This window comes from Crocodylus siamensis, chromosome 5 (assembly GCF_052110815.1).
Source record: "Crocodylus siamensis isolate JL-2025a chromosome 5, ASM5211081v1, whole genome shotgun sequence".
Taxonomy (NCBI): Eukaryota; Metazoa; Chordata; order Crocodylia; family Crocodylidae; genus Crocodylus; species Crocodylus siamensis.
The window spans coordinates 94,785,665-94,806,217 of record NC_143399.1 but is presented as its reverse complement, the minus strand read 5'-3'; the positions used below and the strand labels follow the sequence as shown (position 1 = coordinate 94,806,217).

General features: G+C 40.8%; 1 protein-coding gene across 1 annotated transcript in view; it reads left to right on the top strand.

Annotated features, from left to right (window-relative positions):
- The window catches only part of DNAH5 (dynein axonemal heavy chain 5), a 305,852-nt gene that overhangs the window by 198,243 nt on the left and 87,056 nt on the right, over positions 1-20,553 (top strand). The window contains exons 54-61 of the mRNA XM_090049841.1: positions 289-419; positions 1,670-1,823; positions 2,972-3,239; positions 10,646-10,877; positions 13,655-13,769; positions 14,039-14,215; positions 17,831-18,034; positions 19,517-19,696. Coding sequence (XP_089905967.1) covers positions 289-419; positions 1,670-1,823; positions 2,972-3,239; positions 10,646-10,877; positions 13,655-13,769; positions 14,039-14,215; positions 17,831-18,034; positions 19,517-19,696 — 1,461 coding nt within the window. The remainder of the gene's footprint in view (positions 1-288; positions 420-1,669; positions 1,824-2,971; positions 3,240-10,645; positions 10,878-13,654; positions 13,770-14,038; positions 14,216-17,830; positions 18,035-19,516; positions 19,697-20,553) is intronic.

Sequence of the window (20,553 nt, the reverse complement as noted above, 5' to 3'; positions counted from 1 at the left end):
AATAGAAAATCCATAACAATACTTTGAAGTGGCAACACCATTGCATTAGGTAAGATTACAAAAGAAGCTGTTCTTAATGTACTACACTCTTGGTTTTTTTGTTTTTTGTTTTTGTTTAAAAGTCATTGGGAATTATTAAAATAAAAATACTGTAGAATTCTGTAATTAATATTTGGGATTGCACCAAAACTATGACATTCTAAGACATTTTTATGGCCAGCAAAGCTTAAATTGTTTGGACACTTGAATTCCACATATTAAGCAACAAGTGGCCATGCTACCCTGCAGATTTCACGTGTGATTCGCACCCCTCGTGGAAACGCTCTGTTGGTTGGAGTTGGTGGTTCTGGAAAGCAGAGCTTGACAAGGCTGGCATCATTCATAGCAGGCTATGAAACCTTCCAGATCACTTTAACAAGGTAGGTGTTGGTCCAATTGTATTTTAAAAAAATGGTACTATGACTTACTTGGGTTTACTTACAAGCAGAACATAAACCTTATCTTGCCTTCTAAAAAGACTTATTAAATATTTACCATGACCACCCTTTGAACACCCTCTCTGCATGAACATCTTCATAAGCTTGTTAAGTTGTGTGAATATAACCCTCATAGAAGGAAGAAGAAAGATATAGTTTAAGTATAGTTTAATGCTGCTATTGGTTCCAGAGTTATAACATTTATGTTCATTGCTATGAAAATAATATCTGGACTTAGAAGAAGGAAGAAAAATGGTTTGTCAGTTTATTTTACTTTGTGCATTTTTGAACAATTTTTTTTCTAGGTTAGTTCCCCTGCTTGTGTAGGTATTATATTATAATTATGTAAGGTTGAAAGGTACCTCGTGAGGCCTGCTAGTCCATGCCCCTCTTGTGTGGTAGGATCAAGCATACCTGGGCCATCCTTGACAGATACCTTCTCAATCCTTCAGTGAAGAAACCACCCACTGCTATCCTTAGTTTGTTGTAAGATATTACTGGTTTTACAATTATGATTTCTCTAATACCTGATCTAGATTATCTCTGCTGAAAATTAGGTTGCTTTCTTCTTGTCCTATTCACCACCTTACTTTTGATGTATAACTTCTTTTAAACAAACTGGAATGGTGGAGTCAAGATTTCACTTTTTCTAGCCTGATTCTTTGAACCATTCCCTCTACTTAGAATTTCCAAACATGTATCCTTGTAGTTCTACTCTGGCTTCTCTCCAGTTTGTTTAAATCTTTCTTAAAGTGTAGTGGCCAAAAGTATTCCAATTAAGGCCTCGCCAGCATAGAATAGAGCAGGGGGCTTACCATATGACACTTGACAGAATGAGAGATGCCTTTTTTCATAACACCACAGTGACTGGCATGCAGGATGTAATTTAGTCTCCCTGTACACAGTACAGACATTATGCAATTAGCCGTTTGATTAGGTATAAGTCAAACCTTGAAGGTGTGCCTTTCAGGATGAGTTCTTTCTGAAATTTCTTCCCAAGAGACCATGATTAAGTTTCCTGAGTTGGCTGCTGTCCTCTCCTTTTAAGAGGTTGGTTTTTTTCCTGCTACTCTCACTTGTTTACTTTAGAATTAATAAACTTTAATTTCATCAACACTTAGATCCATACTGCTTTCCACCTTAATTTCCTTCATCATCCACCAGGTAGCAACTCAATTCTTTTTCCATTTTAGATCATATAACACTTCAAACCTGATGGAAGACCTTAAACTCTTATACAGGACAGCAGGACAACAAGGAAAAGGCATCAGCTTCATTTTTACAGACAATGAAATCAAAGATGAGGCTTTCTTGGAATATCTGAATAATGTTTTATCATCTGGAGAGGTGGGATTTTCACCCCCTTGTTTTTTGTTGCTGTTCTTCTCCTTTCCCCCTTCCTTTGAGAAGGCCTTATTCTTGATAAGGAGGTCCCAGAGACCATGAGAGGTCAGTTAGGTCAGTGAGATATCAGTGAAAGTATCAAAGAACATCAAGCAAGATAAATGGGGAAGCGTATGCTCAGGACAGGAAGTGCAGGCAGAATTAGGGTGGCCCCTAGGGGGTGCCATTGCTTCTGCAGGGCCTGTGTTGCCACAAACCACAACAGGTCAAAATGTCTTTAACTCTAAATTCCTTTTTGAAATCTCTCAATTTATTTTGTGAATCATGTTTACTGTTAATAAGCAGTACTAAAAATAGGCACCCTGTGGCACCCCGAAAGGATCTCAAGGTACCCCATGGTTGAGAATCACTGAAATAGATCATCTCATGTTATTTGACTACATGTGGAGATAACTGTTAACATTTAAAGTAGAACTCTTAGTCCTTTAAGATGAAAATGTATGAATTGCATCTTAAATTAATTGACAGGCTGGAAATGAGGGACACAATAGAACAGAAAAAGGAAGGTTGAAACTATGTGAACTTGGTTTCTCATGAATTGTTAAACTTTCTGCTTGGGTTCAGATCTCATTGTTTTGAAGTGGAAAATAAGCCTACATGAAACCGAGGAAAATTTGTATCCAAAATAGGTGACATAGCTTATATTGAATCTGGAAGGGTATGTTCCAGAGTAATGTTTCATCTAGTTTCTTGCATATTATAAGTAGAGAAATTAACCAACCAAGGTGTAGTTAATGAATATTTTATTGCAGCAGATGTGCATCTTTATTTGTAGACCTAGATCAGTTTAGTGCCAGCAAGACTTTGCTTGTTGTGATGGGCTTGGTGCTATGAAATCAGCTGAAGAGAATGGAAAGAGGAACCGTGTGTGTGTGCGTGCGCACTTAACATCAAACTTTCTTGATGTCAAGTAAAAGAATTTCATGGTATTTGATTTCATTCACATTATCTTACCCAGCCTATGTTTAATACAAATGAATAAACACCCCATCCCTCCAAAAAACAACCCTCCTCCCCAAAAAACCAAAAACCCAAACAACCCCTCCTCCCCCACTCAACCCAAGAAACTCACCTTGTGCTTTTCTTCTTAGGTCTCAAATTTGTTTGCCCGTGATGAAATTGATGAGATCACTAGTGATCTCATATCTGCCATGAGAAAAGAGCAGCCACAGCGACTTCCAACCAATGAGAATTTGTATGACTATTTCATGACTAGGGTCCGCCAGAACCTTCATGCAGTACTCTGCTTTTCACCAGTAGGAGAAAAATTCAGGAACCGAGCCCTGAGGTTTCCTGCTCTTATTTCTGGCTGTACCATAGACTGGTTTAGTCGATGGCCTAAGGATGCTTTGGTTGCAGGTGAGTGAGAGAGTTGTTCTTCTGCCAATCTGTCTGTGCTACATTTGGAAATTTACCATCTTTTCTTATGTCATACATTTCCTAAATAAGGTGTACACCTTGTTTTTGGAAGACAGAATGAATAAAATAAATTTTTCCTTGTTCTTTTCTACTGTTGAGTATTTTTACAGGAAAACACAGGCAGCTGTAGTAACAAAGTGGGAGGGGTAGGGAGCAAAACTTATGGCTGCTCTGTTAACCCCCTAGTGGCAGGGTGTTGCAGGTGCTGCTGGCTTACATAGCTTGGGAAGAGGGGCTGGGCAGCTTGTCTTCAGCAGAATTGAGTCTTCAGCTGAGCCAGCCCTTCTTTCTGACCTGGGTTGGCTGATGACAGTGCCAGTAAAGTAAGTAGAGGGCTTACACCACTCGAAAAAAAGAGTTGGGCAGCTTGGCTTCTATGGGATCTGTCCATCTTCTCCCAGGCACACCATGAATAGAGGGGGAATTGAAGCAGGGTACCACTGTATTGTCTTGGATCTGGCCTTGGCTGTATTTCCCTGCTTAAGACATGTACCCCAATTTTCAATAGGTAACTTTCAGAAAAGGTGCCTATCATATGTAGGTAAATATGGTAGGTGAAACCAGTGCTTTTTAAGTCACTTTGAAGACAATCAAGGTAACTTTCTCCTCTGAGATAAAAAGGGAAGTTGCTTTAACTAACTAAATAAAATCCCATTTTATTCTTTTCTTTACTCTCATTGAAGTGAGCGCTGTTGTTACCAGATTTGCCTGCTACTTTGGGGTGTGCTCATTTATTAGGGCTAGGGTCTTGGTAATTCTATCAATGTGCTGCTTCTGTTACTTGTGTTTCTATACGGAGCTGTATCTCTCCCCCTGCAAGCCCTCACCTCCAATGGAGCTATTTTGCAGGACTCAATTCAGTGGGGCTGGGTTCCTCCAGTCCCCAAATCAGTCACAGTCTCTCTCACACACCCACACCCACACCCACACCACACCTGACCTGGCCAGGTTGATCAGCATGGACAGGCTGACACCCTCATATGCCAAGAATCAGTTTATCAGAGCAACAGTAACTACAGTCAGACACAAGCACACAGTTAAACAGAATACCTCTGAATCTGGCTGGGTGTCCAGATGACACCCTCATGAGCCAGCATTCAGTTCATTCGGGCACATCTGAGCCAAACTGTGTCAATCAGCCTGTACAAGCTGATTCCCTTATGTGTTTCAAACTCAGCACGTCCCAATCTTTTAGCCTCTTGATGAGCAGACCCCACAGTATTTCTGGGCTTCACACGGATCTTTAGCTTAGGTAAAAGGAGTGTTGCTGCAGAGCAAGTGGGGAAAGAGAAGTAAAGAAGGAAAAATATATCCAGTTACCACCAGTTTGACTATAAAAGTTATTTATTGCTAAGTAGATGAAATATATATTGACACTAGTAGTGATAGACATGCAAAGGAAAAACAAACACAAACAGTCACAGTATACCCTGGTTTCACTAAGTATTTGGGGAAACTTAGCTCAAGCTTAACTAATAAAGTTCAAGTTCAGAAATCTATGCTGAGAAGAGAAAAGAGAGAGAGAGCTGGGATCTCACCAGTCCAAGGCCCTCTGGTTGCAAAGCTGACAGGTCAAAGTTCTCGGCACAATCCTTGAAGGGAGACAATCTGACCTCCTTCAGCCTCTCCAGAAGAAAGCAGGTCGTGTCAGCACACACACACTGCTGCTTTAACAGATTTTTATACCCTCAGTTCAGCTTCTTTCAAGCATTCTCAGTGGTGTAAATCAAATTGTCTTTTCTATTGGCAAGGGGTTATCTGGTTGGAACATCTCAGGAAACAGATTGATACTCAGGAAACACCTACTTGGGAGCCAGCTTGACATTCCTATGGATAGCAGATATACTTGATGGGATATCTCCTGGTGTCTTCAGAAACAATAGATTGAAGCACCAGGGATTTGGATTTTTACTTGCTGTGAACAAGCCTCAGCTTAGCATGACTTTTCCAGATCTTACTATAGTCTTTTAACAGATTTCAGGCACTTATTGGAGGTGTTCATAACCTGTTGTGGAGAGGACTTCAACTGGTGGACAGACCTCCAACAGGCTGGATGCTGTGATGAACCCTGTACCATTGTTCAAATGTTGTCCATGCGCCGCTGACTTGGTCTATTGCCTCAGCATTCCCTAACCTGGCAACCGAGTTGTAGCCAATTAAGTTTACATAGGCCTCCCATAGTGGGACTGGGGAATTTATGGCCTGAGATGCCTATTAAACTTACTTCTGCTTAGAGGGGTGTGTGTGTGTGTGTGTGTGTGTGTGTGTGTGTGTGTGTGGAGGAAAAGTCCTATGTAAATCCAGATTAGAACTTGTCTGATAAATGCTGAGCTGGGTGTATGGATTGATTAGCATTTGGAGCACAGATTCCCCATCATGCAGTGTTGCCCTGCTTCGCTGATCCTAGAATTCACTGCAGTCTCTGCTTCAGGCTTTCTGTTCTCCATCTCTCATGTAAATAAATGGTCATCTGGTTCCATCTCAGATGCAAATGAGACCTAGGGCAGTTGTTTCACTTTTGTCACCCTTATCTGGAGGGTTTTAGGTGCGTCTCTCACTGCATTTTAATCCATTTCTGTTTAGGGAGGGGAGGGAAGGGGAGGGAGGATTCTTTGCGAGTCAGACAGTCTGCGTCCTGTGTCAGGGTTCCCCAGGAACATGGAGCTGAGAGGTAACACTGTATAGTATGTGGAAACCCTGAACTGTAAAAGTCTCTCCCCTGTCTTCTGAGAGACAATGATCTGTTAGTGTAAAAGGTAAAAGAAACATGTTTTGCCCTTAAAAACATCATTAAAGATTCATAGGAAATTTAAAAAAAAGAAAAGTTTTTCACAGGCAATTTAGCAACATTTTTGAGTCATTGTTTACTGGAGTATTATATTTAAAACCACTCAAGAAGGTGATCATGACTTCAGACCTTCATGATTAAGACAAACTATGGAAGTTTGTCTTTGACCCATAGAGGAGGAGGAAATGCAGGTTTCAAATTCTTCTTTATAAAATAGAAATTTAGGTTAGGAAGGGACCTCAGGATGTCACCAGTTCAACCCCCCAGCTCAAAGCAGGACCATCTGGGGGAGCACAGGCTGTGTCAAAAGGGTCCATGAAAGATAACCATGATCAATCAAAAGAATGTGAATACCCCATGCTTACAAGTCAAAGGGGTCTGCATCTCCATTCAACATTTCCTAAGGAGTCCACACCACCATTCAGTTTTTTTTAGGGGTCCACAAATGCAAGAGTTGATGATCATGAGTTTTGCTCCATCCTGTTTGTAGCCACCCTTCAGGTACAGGAAGGCTGTTATTACATCCCACCTCAGTCTTTTCTTCTCCATACTAATAAGCCCAGTTCCTCTGCCTCTCCTCATAAGTCGTAGTTTCTAGGGTCAGAAGGGACCTGAGTAGATCATCTAGTCTGACCCCCTGCCATGGCAGGAAAGAGTACTGGGGTCAAACGACCCCAGCAAGATGTTCATCTAACCTTCTCTTAAAAACCCCCAGGGTAGGAGCCTGCACCACTTCTCTTGGAAGTTCATTCCAGATCCTAGCCGCCCTGATGGTGAAGTAGCACCTCCTGATATCTAGCCTAAATCTACCCTCTACCAGCTTGTGACCATTATTCCTGGTCAATCCTGGCAGTGCTGGGGGGAACAGGGACACCCCCAGTGCCTGCTGGTCCCCCCTGACTAGTTTATAACAGGCCACTAGATCCCCCCTCAGCCTTCTCTTTTGGAGGCTGAACAGGTTCAGGTCCCATAGCCTCTCCTCATAGGGCCTGCCCTGTTGTCCCCTGATCATACGAGTGGCCCTCCTCTGGACCCTCTCCATGCTGTCGACATCCCTCTTGAAGTGTGGCACCCAGAACTGGACGCAATACTCCAGCTGCAGCCTGACCAGTGCCGCATAGAGGGGGAGGATCACCTGTTTGGACCTGCTCGAGATGCATCTGTGGATGCATGACAAGGTATGGTTGGCCTTCCTGACTGCCTCCTTACACTGCCAGGCCATGTTCATCTTGCAGTCAATGATGTTCCTCTAATGGAGCATTCTTTGGGTAATTCTTTGGGTTCTTTGGCAGTGTTCCTTGGGTAAATCTGGCATCTTATCCAATATTCTTTACCCACAGAATCTTGTCTGCCTAGGTCCTTAGACCACCATGGTTACAACCTACACCCCTGAAACATGTTCCCAGTAACTTCATAAGATGGGGTGAAATGGCTCCAAGAACTCAAGCTAAGATTAAACTGCTGCAGTGTTAGTGAAACCTCCTAATAAACTACTAAAACAATGCTATTTTTGCTTAAACTAAACAATAGAATTTCCCTGTGTTGTTTTATTGTCCAGTTGTTACCAGATTTGCCTGCTCTTTGGGGTGTGCTCATTGATTAGGGCTAGGGTCTTGGTAATTCTATCAATGTGCTGCTTGTGTTACTTGTGTTTCTATTATGGAGCTGTATCTCTCCCTTCTGCAAGCCCTCGCCCCCAGTGGAGCTATCTTGCAGGACTCAGTTCAGTGGGGCTGGGTTCTTCCAGTCCCCAAATCAGTCACAGTCTCTCTCACACACCCACACCCACACCCACACCACACCTGACCTGGCCGGGCTGATCAGCCTGGACAGGCTGACACCCTCATATGCCAAGGATCAGTTCATCAGAGCAACAATAACCACAGTCAGACACAAGCACACAGTTAAACAGAATGCCTCTGAATCTGGCTGGGTGTCCAGATGACACCCTCATGAGCCAGCGTTCAGTTCATTAGGGCACGTCTGAGCCAAACTGTGTCAATCAGCCTGTACAAGCTGATCCCCTTATGTGTTTCGAACTCAGCACGTCCCAATCTTTTAGCCTCTTGATGAGCAGACCCCACAGTATTTCTGGGCTTCACAGGGATCTTTAGCTTAGGTAAGAGGGGCGTTGCTACAGAGCAAGTGGGGAAAGAGAAGTAAAGAGGCAAAATATACCCAGTTACCACCAGTTTGACTATAAAAGTTATTTATTGCTAAGTAGATGAAATATATATTGACACTAGTAGTGATAGACATGCAAAGGAAAAACAAACACAAACAGTCACAGTATACCCTGGTTTCACTAAGTATTTGGGGAAACTTAACTCAAGCTTAACTAATACAGTTCAAGTTCAGAAATCTATGCTTAGAGAGAGAGAAGAGAAAAGAGAGAGAGCTGGGATCTCACCAGTCCAAGGCACTTGGGTTGCAAAGCTGACAGGTTAAAGTTCTCAGCATGATCCTTGAAGGGAGATGATCTTCCTCCTGCAGCCTCTCCAGAAGAAAGCGAGTGGTGTCAGTACACACACTGCTGCTGCTTTTACAGATTTTTATACCCCCAGTTCAGTTTCTTTCAAGCATTCTCAATATTGTAAATCAAATTGTCTTTTCTATTGACAAGGGGTTATCTGGGTGGAACATCTCAGGAACTTGATTGATACTCAGGAAACATCTACTTGGAGCCAGCTGGACATTCCTATGGATAGCAGATATAGTTGATGGGATATCTCCTGGTGTCTTCAGAAACAATAGATTGCAGCATCAGGGTTTTTGGATTTTTGCTTGTTGTGAACAAGCATGACTTTTCCAGATCTTACTTTTCCAGTCTTTTAACAGATTTAAGGCAATTATTGGAGTGTTCATAACCTGTTGTGGAGAGGACTTCCACCAGTCGTCTCAGGAAAAGTATGACAACACTTGTGGTCAGGGCTCCAACGCGCTGGACGCTGTGATGAACCCTGTACCATTGTTCAAATGTTGCCCATACCCCCTCTCACTCGGCCTATTGCCTCAGCATTCCCTAACCCGGCAACCGAGTTGTAGCCAATTAAGTTTACATAGGCCTCCCATAGTGGGACCGGGGAATGTACGGCCCAAGATGCCTAATAAACTTACTTTTGCTTAGAGGTGTGTGTGTGGGGGGGGGGGGGGAGGAGGGGAAGGAAAAGTCCTATGTAAATCCAGATTAGAGCTGGTCTGATAAATGCTGAGCTGGGTGTGGGGGTTGATTAGCATTTGGAACACAGCTTCCCTGTCATGCAGTGCTTCCCTGCTTCGCTGATCCCAGAATTCACTGCAGTCTCTGCTTCAGGTTTTCTGTTCTCCATCTCTCATGTAAGTGAATGGTCATCTGTTCCCATCTCAGATGCAAATGAGACCTAGGGCAGTTGTTTCACTTTTGTCACCCTTATCTGGAGGGTTTTAGGTGTGTCTCTCACTGCATCTTAATCAGTTTCTGTTTAGGTGTGTGGGGGGGGATGGCGATTCTTTGCGAGTCAGACAGTCTGTGTCCTGTGTCAGGGTTCCCCAAGAACATGGAGCATACAGGTAACAGTGCTTCATTGTTATCTATTTTTGTATCATTGTATGTTTTGTTTAAACTAGAAGAATATTGTAATCTTATTTAACACTTGTAGGAAAAATGAAAAATTATATACTGCGTGTGTATAAATTTATTGATGATATTATTATTTCATTTATTGAAAATTGGTAAACCATCACTACCTACTGCTACAACCTAAAAAGAAACGTGTAAATGGTATCTTGAATCCTATAAGGAATGCCAGTAGAAGGTCCATGTCCTATATATATATATATATTCCATTTTGAAGGCTCAAATGAAAGTAAGCAAGGCCTAGACTATAGCTTGTTTTTTCACATGAAGTTCCTTTATACCTTGATGTACTCTTAATAGCATGGGTTGATATTAAGTATGAAAAAGTAAAAGGGTTTGTCCTGCGAGTGAGGCTAGGAGCCCAGGATTAGACAAAAATAGGATAGTATTTAATTCATGCTATGAGATAGTATTAAATACCTGACGTTTAAATTGCAATTGTCCAACATTTAGCCCAAGAATGGGAGGCTTGTCAGGCTTAATATGCATATTAGTTTCACACAGAAAATGGGGTTCTGGGCAAGTTCCAAGACTACAGTGTAACTCATGCTTTCTAGTTCTAGGCATGCATGTAGAAGATAAGGATGAGCTGCATCTCAGATGGCCTTTATAGAGTATTTAGTTCCAGATGTTTTCCTTATCCTGCACATGTTGTCTTGCTTCCTCAGCATTGTGCTCAAGTATGATAGTGTGATTTAATTTTTTTGAATATAGACCCTTAAAAATTGAAAGTTGTTTATGATTATGCCACATGTTCATCCTGTAGATGCACAAATGTTGAGTTCAATAGAATTTAGGAACCTGACAAGCAATTTAGGAGACCATAATTCTTCATGATATTAATTGCAGACTATGCTGTGTTTGAAGTTTTTTTCCTCCATTTTTCATGGAAGGAATGAAGGTTAAAGAGGTTAATTAACAGAATTCCTTTTTTTAAAATAGTATCCGAACACTTCCTGTCTGCTTATGAAGTTGACTGCTCTGTTGAAACCAAGATGGAGGTGGTGCAGTGTATGGGCTCGTTCCAGGATGGGGTGGCAGAGAAGTGCGTGGACTACTTCCAAAGATACAGGCGTTCTACCCATGTGACTCCAAAATCCTATCTATCTTTTATTCAGGGATATAAAGCTGTATACAAAGAAAAACACTCTGAGGTGCAGACATTGGCTAACAGGTAAAACGTCTAGTTAATTTGCTCTCCCCCTCTCCTCCTTCTTTCCTAGTTCATTATAAAACTAGCTTCATTTCAGAAAAAACCTAGTCTGTTTAAATAAAACAGTGTAGAACAAAATAAGTTTACATTCTCATGGGACTTAGAATCTGTGGATATTAATATTATATGATCCAGTATTAAGGTAATTTTTAACATTAAGGTCACTTTTAACCTCCAATTGCTTATGATCTAAATCACTTAAACTTTTATATATAATTAGCATTGAACAAGAAAATAAGTTTGCGAATCGTAGGTCATGTTCATAACACATTCTGTGAGACTTGCATGCAAACTGATATACTCTTTTCTGTTCATTTCACATGAGCAGAAGGACACATGCATGTGTATTATCATTATATACTCAGAAGACCTTTTTTATTTTATCAACGAGGGGTTTTCTCTTTGTTTGGTGTACCATTTATAGCTTTGTGATGTGAAACAGGTGGGTGCTAACTTTCTGAATACCAAAAAGAACTCATTTTCCTGTGATTATATGAATTCTATTTGTATGGCAGACTCTTAGTTTTTAAATCCAGAATGTTCAACTTGATGAAGCTTTTACTCAGGAGGAACCAAAGAGCTGGTTTTATTTGGGTGGCAGATACATAGATATGCTTGCTTTAAGCAATGTATTTTTAAATACGTTGATCTATAGAGATGCATAGCTATATATAGATATATGTAAATATATATAGATATATAAATATATATATAGATATATGTATAGGCAAAATTTATTGCCTTGCCATTCTGTTAAAATTCAAGGCTTTGTAACAGCAGAAGGAACCTATTTATACATTCTTGTCTTCCTGTTTGCCTGAAGTTTCTGGTCAGTTCATAGCTTTCTAGGTATTACTTTGGTGGCTGTCACCACCTAGGCTCATAATCTTTTGTCTGGCTGGCAGTTCAGTTCTGCCTGAGTGATACAGGATTGCAATCTCTGTTAATCCCTGACCTCATGGTCAATGCAACCAATAAGAGAAATATTGAAGTCTTGACAATAGGTATCAGCAGCATTTCTATCACATTGGTGTGCAAGAAACATCACATGAAAGGTTTGATTTTACAAGATTATCTAATCTCTATCTTGATAAAACAGGGGTGACTGTCATAGAATCATAGAGAAGTAGATTTGGAAGGTACCTCCAGAGGTAATCTAGTTAAACCCCCTTCCTGAGGCAGGATCATCTGTAGCCAAACCATCCTAACAAATCAGAAATATCAACACAAATAAGAAAGATGGTTAAGTAGTCCGTGTGTAGTCAAATGTGTACAACATGAGCCTAATCTACATCCCACAGTTTGCTGACTTCCAATAGTAACTGATAGAAATGATGTTGCAGCTCCAGCAGATGCTGCAGAATGAACAGTGCCAGGATTGATGCACACAGTAGCTGATGCATGAAATACAAAATGATGTATGAAGCAGATCCATTTTGTAAAGAAAGCACTGTAACTGGCAAAGATCTGAGTTCTGTACTGAGGAAGGAAAGGCAGAAGTCATTCTAGAAGCTGAAGTGGAGCATAAATATTTTCTGCAACAGTAAGAAAATAGGGACAACTATACAAAAGGTTTTTTGTCAGTCATACAAGAAAGACAGATTGCCAGTACAATACAACCTGGTTGTCTATCAACGCCTAGAATATGATGGAGCATTAACCCAAGCTACCAATTCAGTAATGACAAGATGGGAAAGTTAATAATTCTGGGGCACAATACACAATACCTAAACTAGGTGGAAGAATCAGCTCCCTTAGGGAAGACAAAGCTCCTGGTCTTGAAATTTGCACTGAACACCCAAAGCGGTTTCAGCCAATGATAGTCCCCTGTGTTCTCCCAAATGTTAGGCATATATTAAGTCAGTAGCAAATTGCCTGTCAAAATGATGGGGGGGAGGGGTAGGGAGTGGGTAGGATGGAGCCCCAGGCTTCCCCTGTCTGGGCCCACTCCTCCTTTCCCCCTGCTGCTTGAGGTCTGGGTCTGCTCCCCCCTTCCCCAACGCAGTGGCAGGGGGAAGGGAGGTGTGGGCCTGGGCCTGATGTGGGAGAGGACTGGGGCTCAGAGTGGCAAGAAGCCAAGCTGCTGTGGGGGGGAGCAGTGGGCCTGGGCCAACCTGGTGGTGGCAGGGGGACAGGAAGAGCTGGCTTGGGGCTGATGCGGGAGAGCAGGGGTGGGGGAGGAGTCTTGCTCCTCCCCTCCCCCTCCAGCTGCTGTGTTGGGCTGGGCTGGGCCAGGCCTGCTGTCCCCCTCCCCTACCCCCTGCCATGGCAGGCTGGCTTTCCCTTCAGCTCAGGCTCGCTCCCCCCGACCCCCTATATCGGGCCTGGGCCCAGTCCTTCCCTGGCCCCACCATCACTGCCACAGCATGCCTGCTCCTCCCCTTCCACATTGAGCCCACTTGGGGATAGAGGAGTGGGGTGGGGGTAAGACAAAGGAGGAGTGGGGGGAGGAGACCCACTCCTTCCCTCCACCAGCCCCTGCCATGTCTCTGTCTGGCTAGGCCAGCTGTTTCCTTCCCCCCCACCATGGTAAGTTGGCTTTTCTATGGAGGCTTCTGAAAACAATGGAAAGGCATGTAACTTGATCGTTTGGATGACATATTTTATACCAGCTTTATTTCTGACACAATCTTTTGAACTAGTTTATTCATCCTGTAACTAGAATTAAATAAAAAAAATAGAAATACACATAAGGGAAAGAACTGTATGCTCTTGTTTTTTTTATTTTTAAAATATAGAATGAATATAGGCCTGGAGAAATTGAAGGAGGCATCTGAATCTGTGGCTGCATTAAGCCAAGAACTGGAGATTAAAGAAAAGGAGCTTCAGGTTGCTAACGAAAAAGCTGACATGGTAAATACAGACTTGTATAGTTGCTATGCTCTTTCATCTTTTTGCTTTTCTTGTTGACGGAATAATCAAGGAAAAAGGAGGTCTGAAAGAAGTATTTGTAATTGCATAATAATGATAATGAAAATGAAGGCAATCTCATTTGAATATCCTGATAGACCATGGACATGAAATAAGACCATGACTTTTACCTTTTAGAAATGAATATACAACAGGAGTTTTTTTTCCCAGCAATATATTGTCTTTAAGTTTGAATTTATTTTCTTTCTTAGGTTTTGAAAGAAGTCACTGTGAAAGCACAAGCTGCTGAAAAGGTGAAAGCAGAAGTACAGAAAGTGAAAGATAAAGCCCAGACTATTGTTGACAGCATCTCTGCAGATAAAGCCATTGCTGAAGAAAAACTAGAGGCTGCAAAACCTGCCTTAGAAGAGGCAGAGGCAGCTTTACAGGTCTGTATTAAAAAGCCTACACTACGGAGGATAATAGCTTTCAGAAGATGGGTTTACCTTCAGTTTTCTAGTAAGGTGGTGCGTGGGCCAGATAACAACTGGCAAAAAAAAATCTTTTTTCATGAACATCAAACTAAATAGGCTCATGGTAAAGCCCACCAGAGAAGAAAGGCTTCAAACACTACTGCACTGTATGTGAAACACATGCTGAGTTACTACCAAGAAAGGAGTGCAGATTAACTGTTGATCATTAACCATTATGCTACTAATTAAACATTATGCTCACCAAAATGAGAACATCCATTGGGCTGTCCAAAGCTATCTTTTTTTTTTTTTTTTCCATTTGTCCTAATTTTTTCCTGTTACTGGTACTGCACTTGAATCTCCTGATAATTCTTCTTACTTCTGGTGGTTTTCTCTAATTTCCAGTGCACAGAACCACCAGAGCATTAGGTTATCTGTCTCCATATTCAAATGCTATTGAACCTGACTTTTTTGTTGTCAGGGCAAGGTGGCACCTTTTTGCTGTGAAATTTTTAGATTGATAATGAGCTCATTTCTGTATTCTGCACACAACCTTACATTACAGTATGTAAAGAGTTAAGTACTCATTTTACTTTTCCTGATATTTCACTATATTGTTTGATGTGTATTTCCACTTTTATCAAATTTGATAAATGTGAAGTACATAGAGCATTCTGGGGGGAGGAGGAAGAATCAGAAGCTATCAGCAGTGGGCACTGAAATGAATTACATTTCCCATTTATACCATTTAAACATATGAAATGTCAAGAATTGCGTGGTTGAGGATATAGTGATATCAGAAAAATTTAAAAGTTTGACTCATCAAAAAAATTTGTAATTTCAAATGGTCTTAAATTCTTGAGAAATCCTCCATCAAATACCTTTTATGAGTTCCTTCTCTCAATATACCCCTGCTTCAACTTTTCTGTTGAAGGGAAGAGATCTGTTATTCTTTTTCAGTCCAGAGTTCCTTTTAAAAACTGACCAGATAAGACTTAGGGCAGGCATGAACCCAAGTTAAACAATAGTCTGCTTGTAGCTCTTGAAGATGAGAATAAGTCTGATACTTCTGTAGGAAAACCTACAGTTGGTGGCAAGGTGTCTGGTGCTTCAAATAACAGTCGAGCTAAATACCAACCTTGAAGGGGGTCAGGTATTTTCTTTCAGTTCTAAAGAGTCTTAAATGCTTATGTACTGACTCTGCCTGACCTCGTATAGGCACTCTCGGGCGGCCTTCAAGTGTTCACTCGGCTCCTGCCAAGAGGTATGTCCCCAGGACCTAGGTGTTAGGTTGTGTTCCACCCCGAGGGAAACCCTGACACACTCCTGCCATGACTTTGGTCTTCGCTTCTTCAGTGGTGATTCTCGCAGGCTGGGTACTACCTGCCGAAGTTGTTCTTGGGGCTCCACCTCCCCTACACCCCAGCCATGCACCAGCCCTCAAGACTGCTGGATGGTGGACTGTTGCCTGTCCCCTGTGATGTCCTCATCTGCATTTTTTTTACCGCCTTGTCCATCCCTGGATGGTTTGCCTGTCCTGGGTGACTGTGGGGCTTGCGATCATCTCCACCTGTGGGCCTGAACTTCCTCTGAGGCTCCTGCAAATCCCACCTCAGTCTGTTTTTGTGTCCCTGAACCCATGGAGGATCTTTCCTTGGTCACAACTCTGAGTGCCCTTCAAAATAAAGTGAACAAAAAAGAAATAACGAAAGGATTGGGGTGCAGGTCTCTGCTTGGCCCCACTCACGGGTCTGACGTCTGTGGTCCTTCCAATCCCTCGACGGTGTCCCTTTTTCCCTCAGCTGTTCCACCAAGCAGGGTGTTGGGTACTCCTAATGCAGCTGAGACCCCTCCAGAGTATCTCTATCCTGCCCCTCTCAGGGCTGCTGCTCTTTCTGAGATGCCGCCCAGGGAGCAACTCAACCCTTGGGTATCTCTACTGCCTCTCTCTGCCACTTCTCCGCTGCTGGCTTTTGAATCTGCCGGGTGGTGGTTTTCCTTGATGTCATCTGCTGGTTCTGCCCCAAGCCAGCAATAAAAGTGGTTGACGAACCACGCTGGTGGTCCTTCTCAGCGTGGCTGTCTTTCCCCTGTGGGTGGTAAGTATGCCCTCTTTTCAGGGCTCTCTTCTTCTTTTCCTGGATGAGTCACCCCGCTTTGGGTCCTGCTGTAGGAGGCTGTTCTGGTGCCTCCATTTTTGTTTCCCTGGGACATGTACTTCCTTTTGTTGTAATGATTTCGATTTGTGGAGATGAGCAGCAATATAGGGAGTGAGTGAAATGGTAAGGATGCACAGACAAAAAGTACAAGTCATGAACCTGTACTAAGATCCAGATACAAAGTACAGCAGAATGCAAAACAAAACAGGGAATCGGATGATATGTGAAAAACATTTGTGGGCTGTATAATCATTTAAACTATCATCAATATTTAGGGTATTGCATTAATGTCTTAAAGGAATAAATAAACAGTTATTATTACTGTGGCTTTACCTGTATTTTGTCCCTTGTTTTATTCTGTTTTAATACATTTTAAAATCAAATAATCTGAAACAATTTTTTAAGAATGAAAACATTCCTTCTGATTGTATAACATATGAATGACAACTCACATTGTCAGCTGACTATTAATATTTTTGTGCTTAGTTGGCACATTTTAACATGTAAATTAAAACTATACTATACAAAAAGGTAGCAAATGAATGTAAGGTACAGATGACAAATTCTTATTACAGATTTGTTTGCTTAATGTGGGCCATCAACTATTTTCATCTTGAATTCTTCAAGTCACAAAAAAAGCTCAGTGATGATTCCTTAGTAGAAAAAAAGACTTAAAAAAAGAATCTGCCAAAAACATACAAAATGTTTCTCAGTCAACTTTTTTCCAATAAGAAAATATGTTTGGTTTGGTTGAGATTTTGCATAGTTTTATACAGTAGTAAATTTAATCGATAATAGTATGCAATTAGATGAGAATTACAAACTGTCTACCTTAGTTAGCAGTGCAGAAATGCATATATTTTAATACTTTCAACATTTAAAGGACACTTCACAGCTAAAAAACCTGTATTGGTTAGTCGATTCATTCTTAAATTCTCCAGGGCTGCTGTTGTTATTTGACAGCACTATTATGTCAAGTGAAGATGTACTGTGATCATAAATTATATTTTTAAAAGTAATAATATTAAATAGAGTAAAAATTTTCAAAGCACATGATAGGCCTTTTGTGTTCCATTGATAACAGCTTGTAATAAGGACAAACAGGAGCTATTTTTTATATAAACTATTTTTTTCTAAGAGCATTTTTTCTCAGAACTGGGCATATTCATATAAATAGCTTGTGGGAGCTACTGAGCAGAAGTTGCTTACCAGCTTGCAAGAGGCAACAGTACCAAACCTATCGGGATGTGTTCCTTGTGTGTGGTTGGCTTGAAGATGACTGTACAGTTAAAAATCTTACAGACAACAATCCTATGCTTGTAGAATGGACTAATACAATTGTCCGTCTGCCATCTTATAACAGTATTATCTATGAATTGACTTACTAACATGGCAAGGGGTATAACTCTGTTCCTTCCTCTCAATTTAACAGACAATAAAGCCTGCAGACATAGCCACTGTCCGTACGCTGGGTCGACCTCCACACCTCATCATGCGTATCATGGACTGCGTGCTACTGCTGTTCCACAGGAAAGTGAACAGTGTGAAAGTGGACCAAGAGAAAAACTGTACTATCCCATCTTGGCAGGAATCCCTGAAACTTATGACAGCAGGAAACTTCTTACAGAATCTGCAGGTAGAGAAGTACTTTATTTAGTAAACACACCACAAAAATTGTATTAGAGAAAGCAGGTCATGGATTTGATCTTAATTACAAGCTTACCACTAAGAAACATGGGCATAGTCCCACAGTTGTTACTCAGGTAAGAACCCTGACAGTAAATCAAAAGTGGTTTCCTCTAAGGCCACAATTGCAAGATGAGATTCATAGTTTAAAAACTGGATAGCTGCTTTGTCACATTTGCCATTTAGAAGCCCTTTGTACTGTAACATAGCTATCTTCCTTTTTAAGATAGCTATGTAATGGCTATTACCTGGAGCATATTATATCAGTTAACTTCTGTATGGAATTTTCTTTACTTGTGAGTGTGGGTGTACATCAGAAAACATTAAATCTGCCTTATGGCGCGTTTGTATGACAGGATTTTATAAGAAGTTGGATTAACTTCTTTTGTATTTTTGCTATTGCTAGTTCTGCTGCTGACTTCTAAATGATTTGATATATTTTTCTTTGATTTATTTGAGAGATATATTTATTAGTATTTATTAATTGTATTTATTTATGAATATTTGAGTGTCCGTGACTGGAATGCCACTTTTAACCTAAGTTGCAAATCTTTTTGTATAACTTAAAATTTTCCTTTTTCTTGAAGCCTATTTGTAACCCTTAGTGAAGCTGAGCTGTATTTTACTTGACAAGCAGGCTTATTTGTGGCAGACTTGGTTAGTTCTTAGAGTTCATGATATTACAACCACCATGTATTAGTGATGAGGGTTTTTTGACCTAGTATTTATTATAGCACTTGAAGGAATGAGAACGTAGTAAGCTATTACGTGAACAGATTATATCTGCCATACTTCATGGGGAAATGTTCTTAGTACTGCTATCAACAGATGAAGAATAAAATTCAAAATCCTTTAGATGTAGAACAAAAAGATGAGGATGAAAAAGGTATCATAGGAGTGTAATGGGAGGTAGGTGTTAATGGGGAGGGAACTTTCTTTACAGGAGAGAAATGAAATGCAACAAAAGTTATGAGAGCAAGTTCCAATTGCAATTGCCCAGTCAGTGTATGGGCAAAAATAGTCTGATTTAAGAGTTGATTTTTCTAAGATTCCCTGTTCTGACATGTACAAAAGATTGTCATTTGTCTAGATCTAGAAGGGTTTCTTTTTGTCCTTTCTCTCATGAACCCATGTACAATGGATTATTCATTACTGGAAAGTTTTTAAAGATGGTACAAAACTTACATAAACTGTGAGCAGAATTCCAGCCTCTGAGCATTAATTACTAATTTGCAATAGTAAAGGTCACTAGTTAAGAAATATTGAGTCAATTTAAGATAAGCATGTTGTTGATAACTGTTACTGATTGATGCCTCAACAATATGTACAACAAAGGACCTCTGTATGAATGCCTTTAAAGTTTATTCCTAAGAATCTGGTGCATGTGTGGTGATACAGTGTGACTAAAGTATTACCTGCCTGATTTTTCTAGCAATTTCCAAAAGATACAATCAATGAAGAGGTAGTAGAGTTTTTAAACCCCTACTTTGAAATGACAGACTACAACATTGAAACTGCAAAACGAGTGTGTGGGAATGTGGCTGGCCTCTGCTCATGGACCAAAGCTATGGCAGCTTTTTTTGCTATCAACAAGGAAGTATTGCCCTTAAAAGTAAGTCTCTGTAGTTTTGGCTAGTGGGAGCTTGACGGGGAAAGAGAAACATTGTAGCATGCTCCCTAGATTTGCTTATTACAAAAACAAGAAATCCATAAGCAGGCTTACCAATTGAAGTGTGGATTTTTAAACAGGTGGCATATGTGTAAGTCAATTCTTAAGTAGTAGAGCTTTTAATTACTGCTTTAAAATGTGTAGCTGAAATGAAGTTTGAAATCTTTTTCATTAAGAATTTATTGTCTAAAGAAGGGAAGAGTCTTATTCAAGCTACCTGGTCTCTTTGTCTGTTTTGTCATGTTTTTTCAGTATGAAATAAAAAACCTGTTAAACAATATTTTAGTCTCTGAAACTGTCATGCTCTACAGAAGTGCTAGCCAGCCTTCTAGGCTGGAGTGCCACAGATTAAGCCCTGACCTTCCCTGAGTGCCATTCTGATTCATGCCTCTCAAAAGGAGCATCTGGGGCATTGGAATGGAGATTTGTCTGCCCCACACAGAAGTTTCCTGGTGCCACTTGTGGCATGCATGCCACAACTTGGCCACCCCTTGTCTAGAGAACTGAACCCTTGTGCATCTGTTGGGAGGGTAGAGATGGAATTAACCTTGGGGAAGCGTACCCTGTAGTGAAATGGGAAGATACCTGAACTATCTGGAAGACTTAGATTGGGAACTAAGCAGTTAAGTCATGGTAGCTTAGCATTTGGTACAGATTCATTTATCCTCCCAAGTATGAAAGAATACAGTGAAATTTATTGATGCGTGGTTTAATTTTCCAGGCTAGAAATTTTAAAATATATAAACCAGATCCTATTTGGTCTGAAACTATTGACTTAAATTTGAAATGTTAACAGCCAT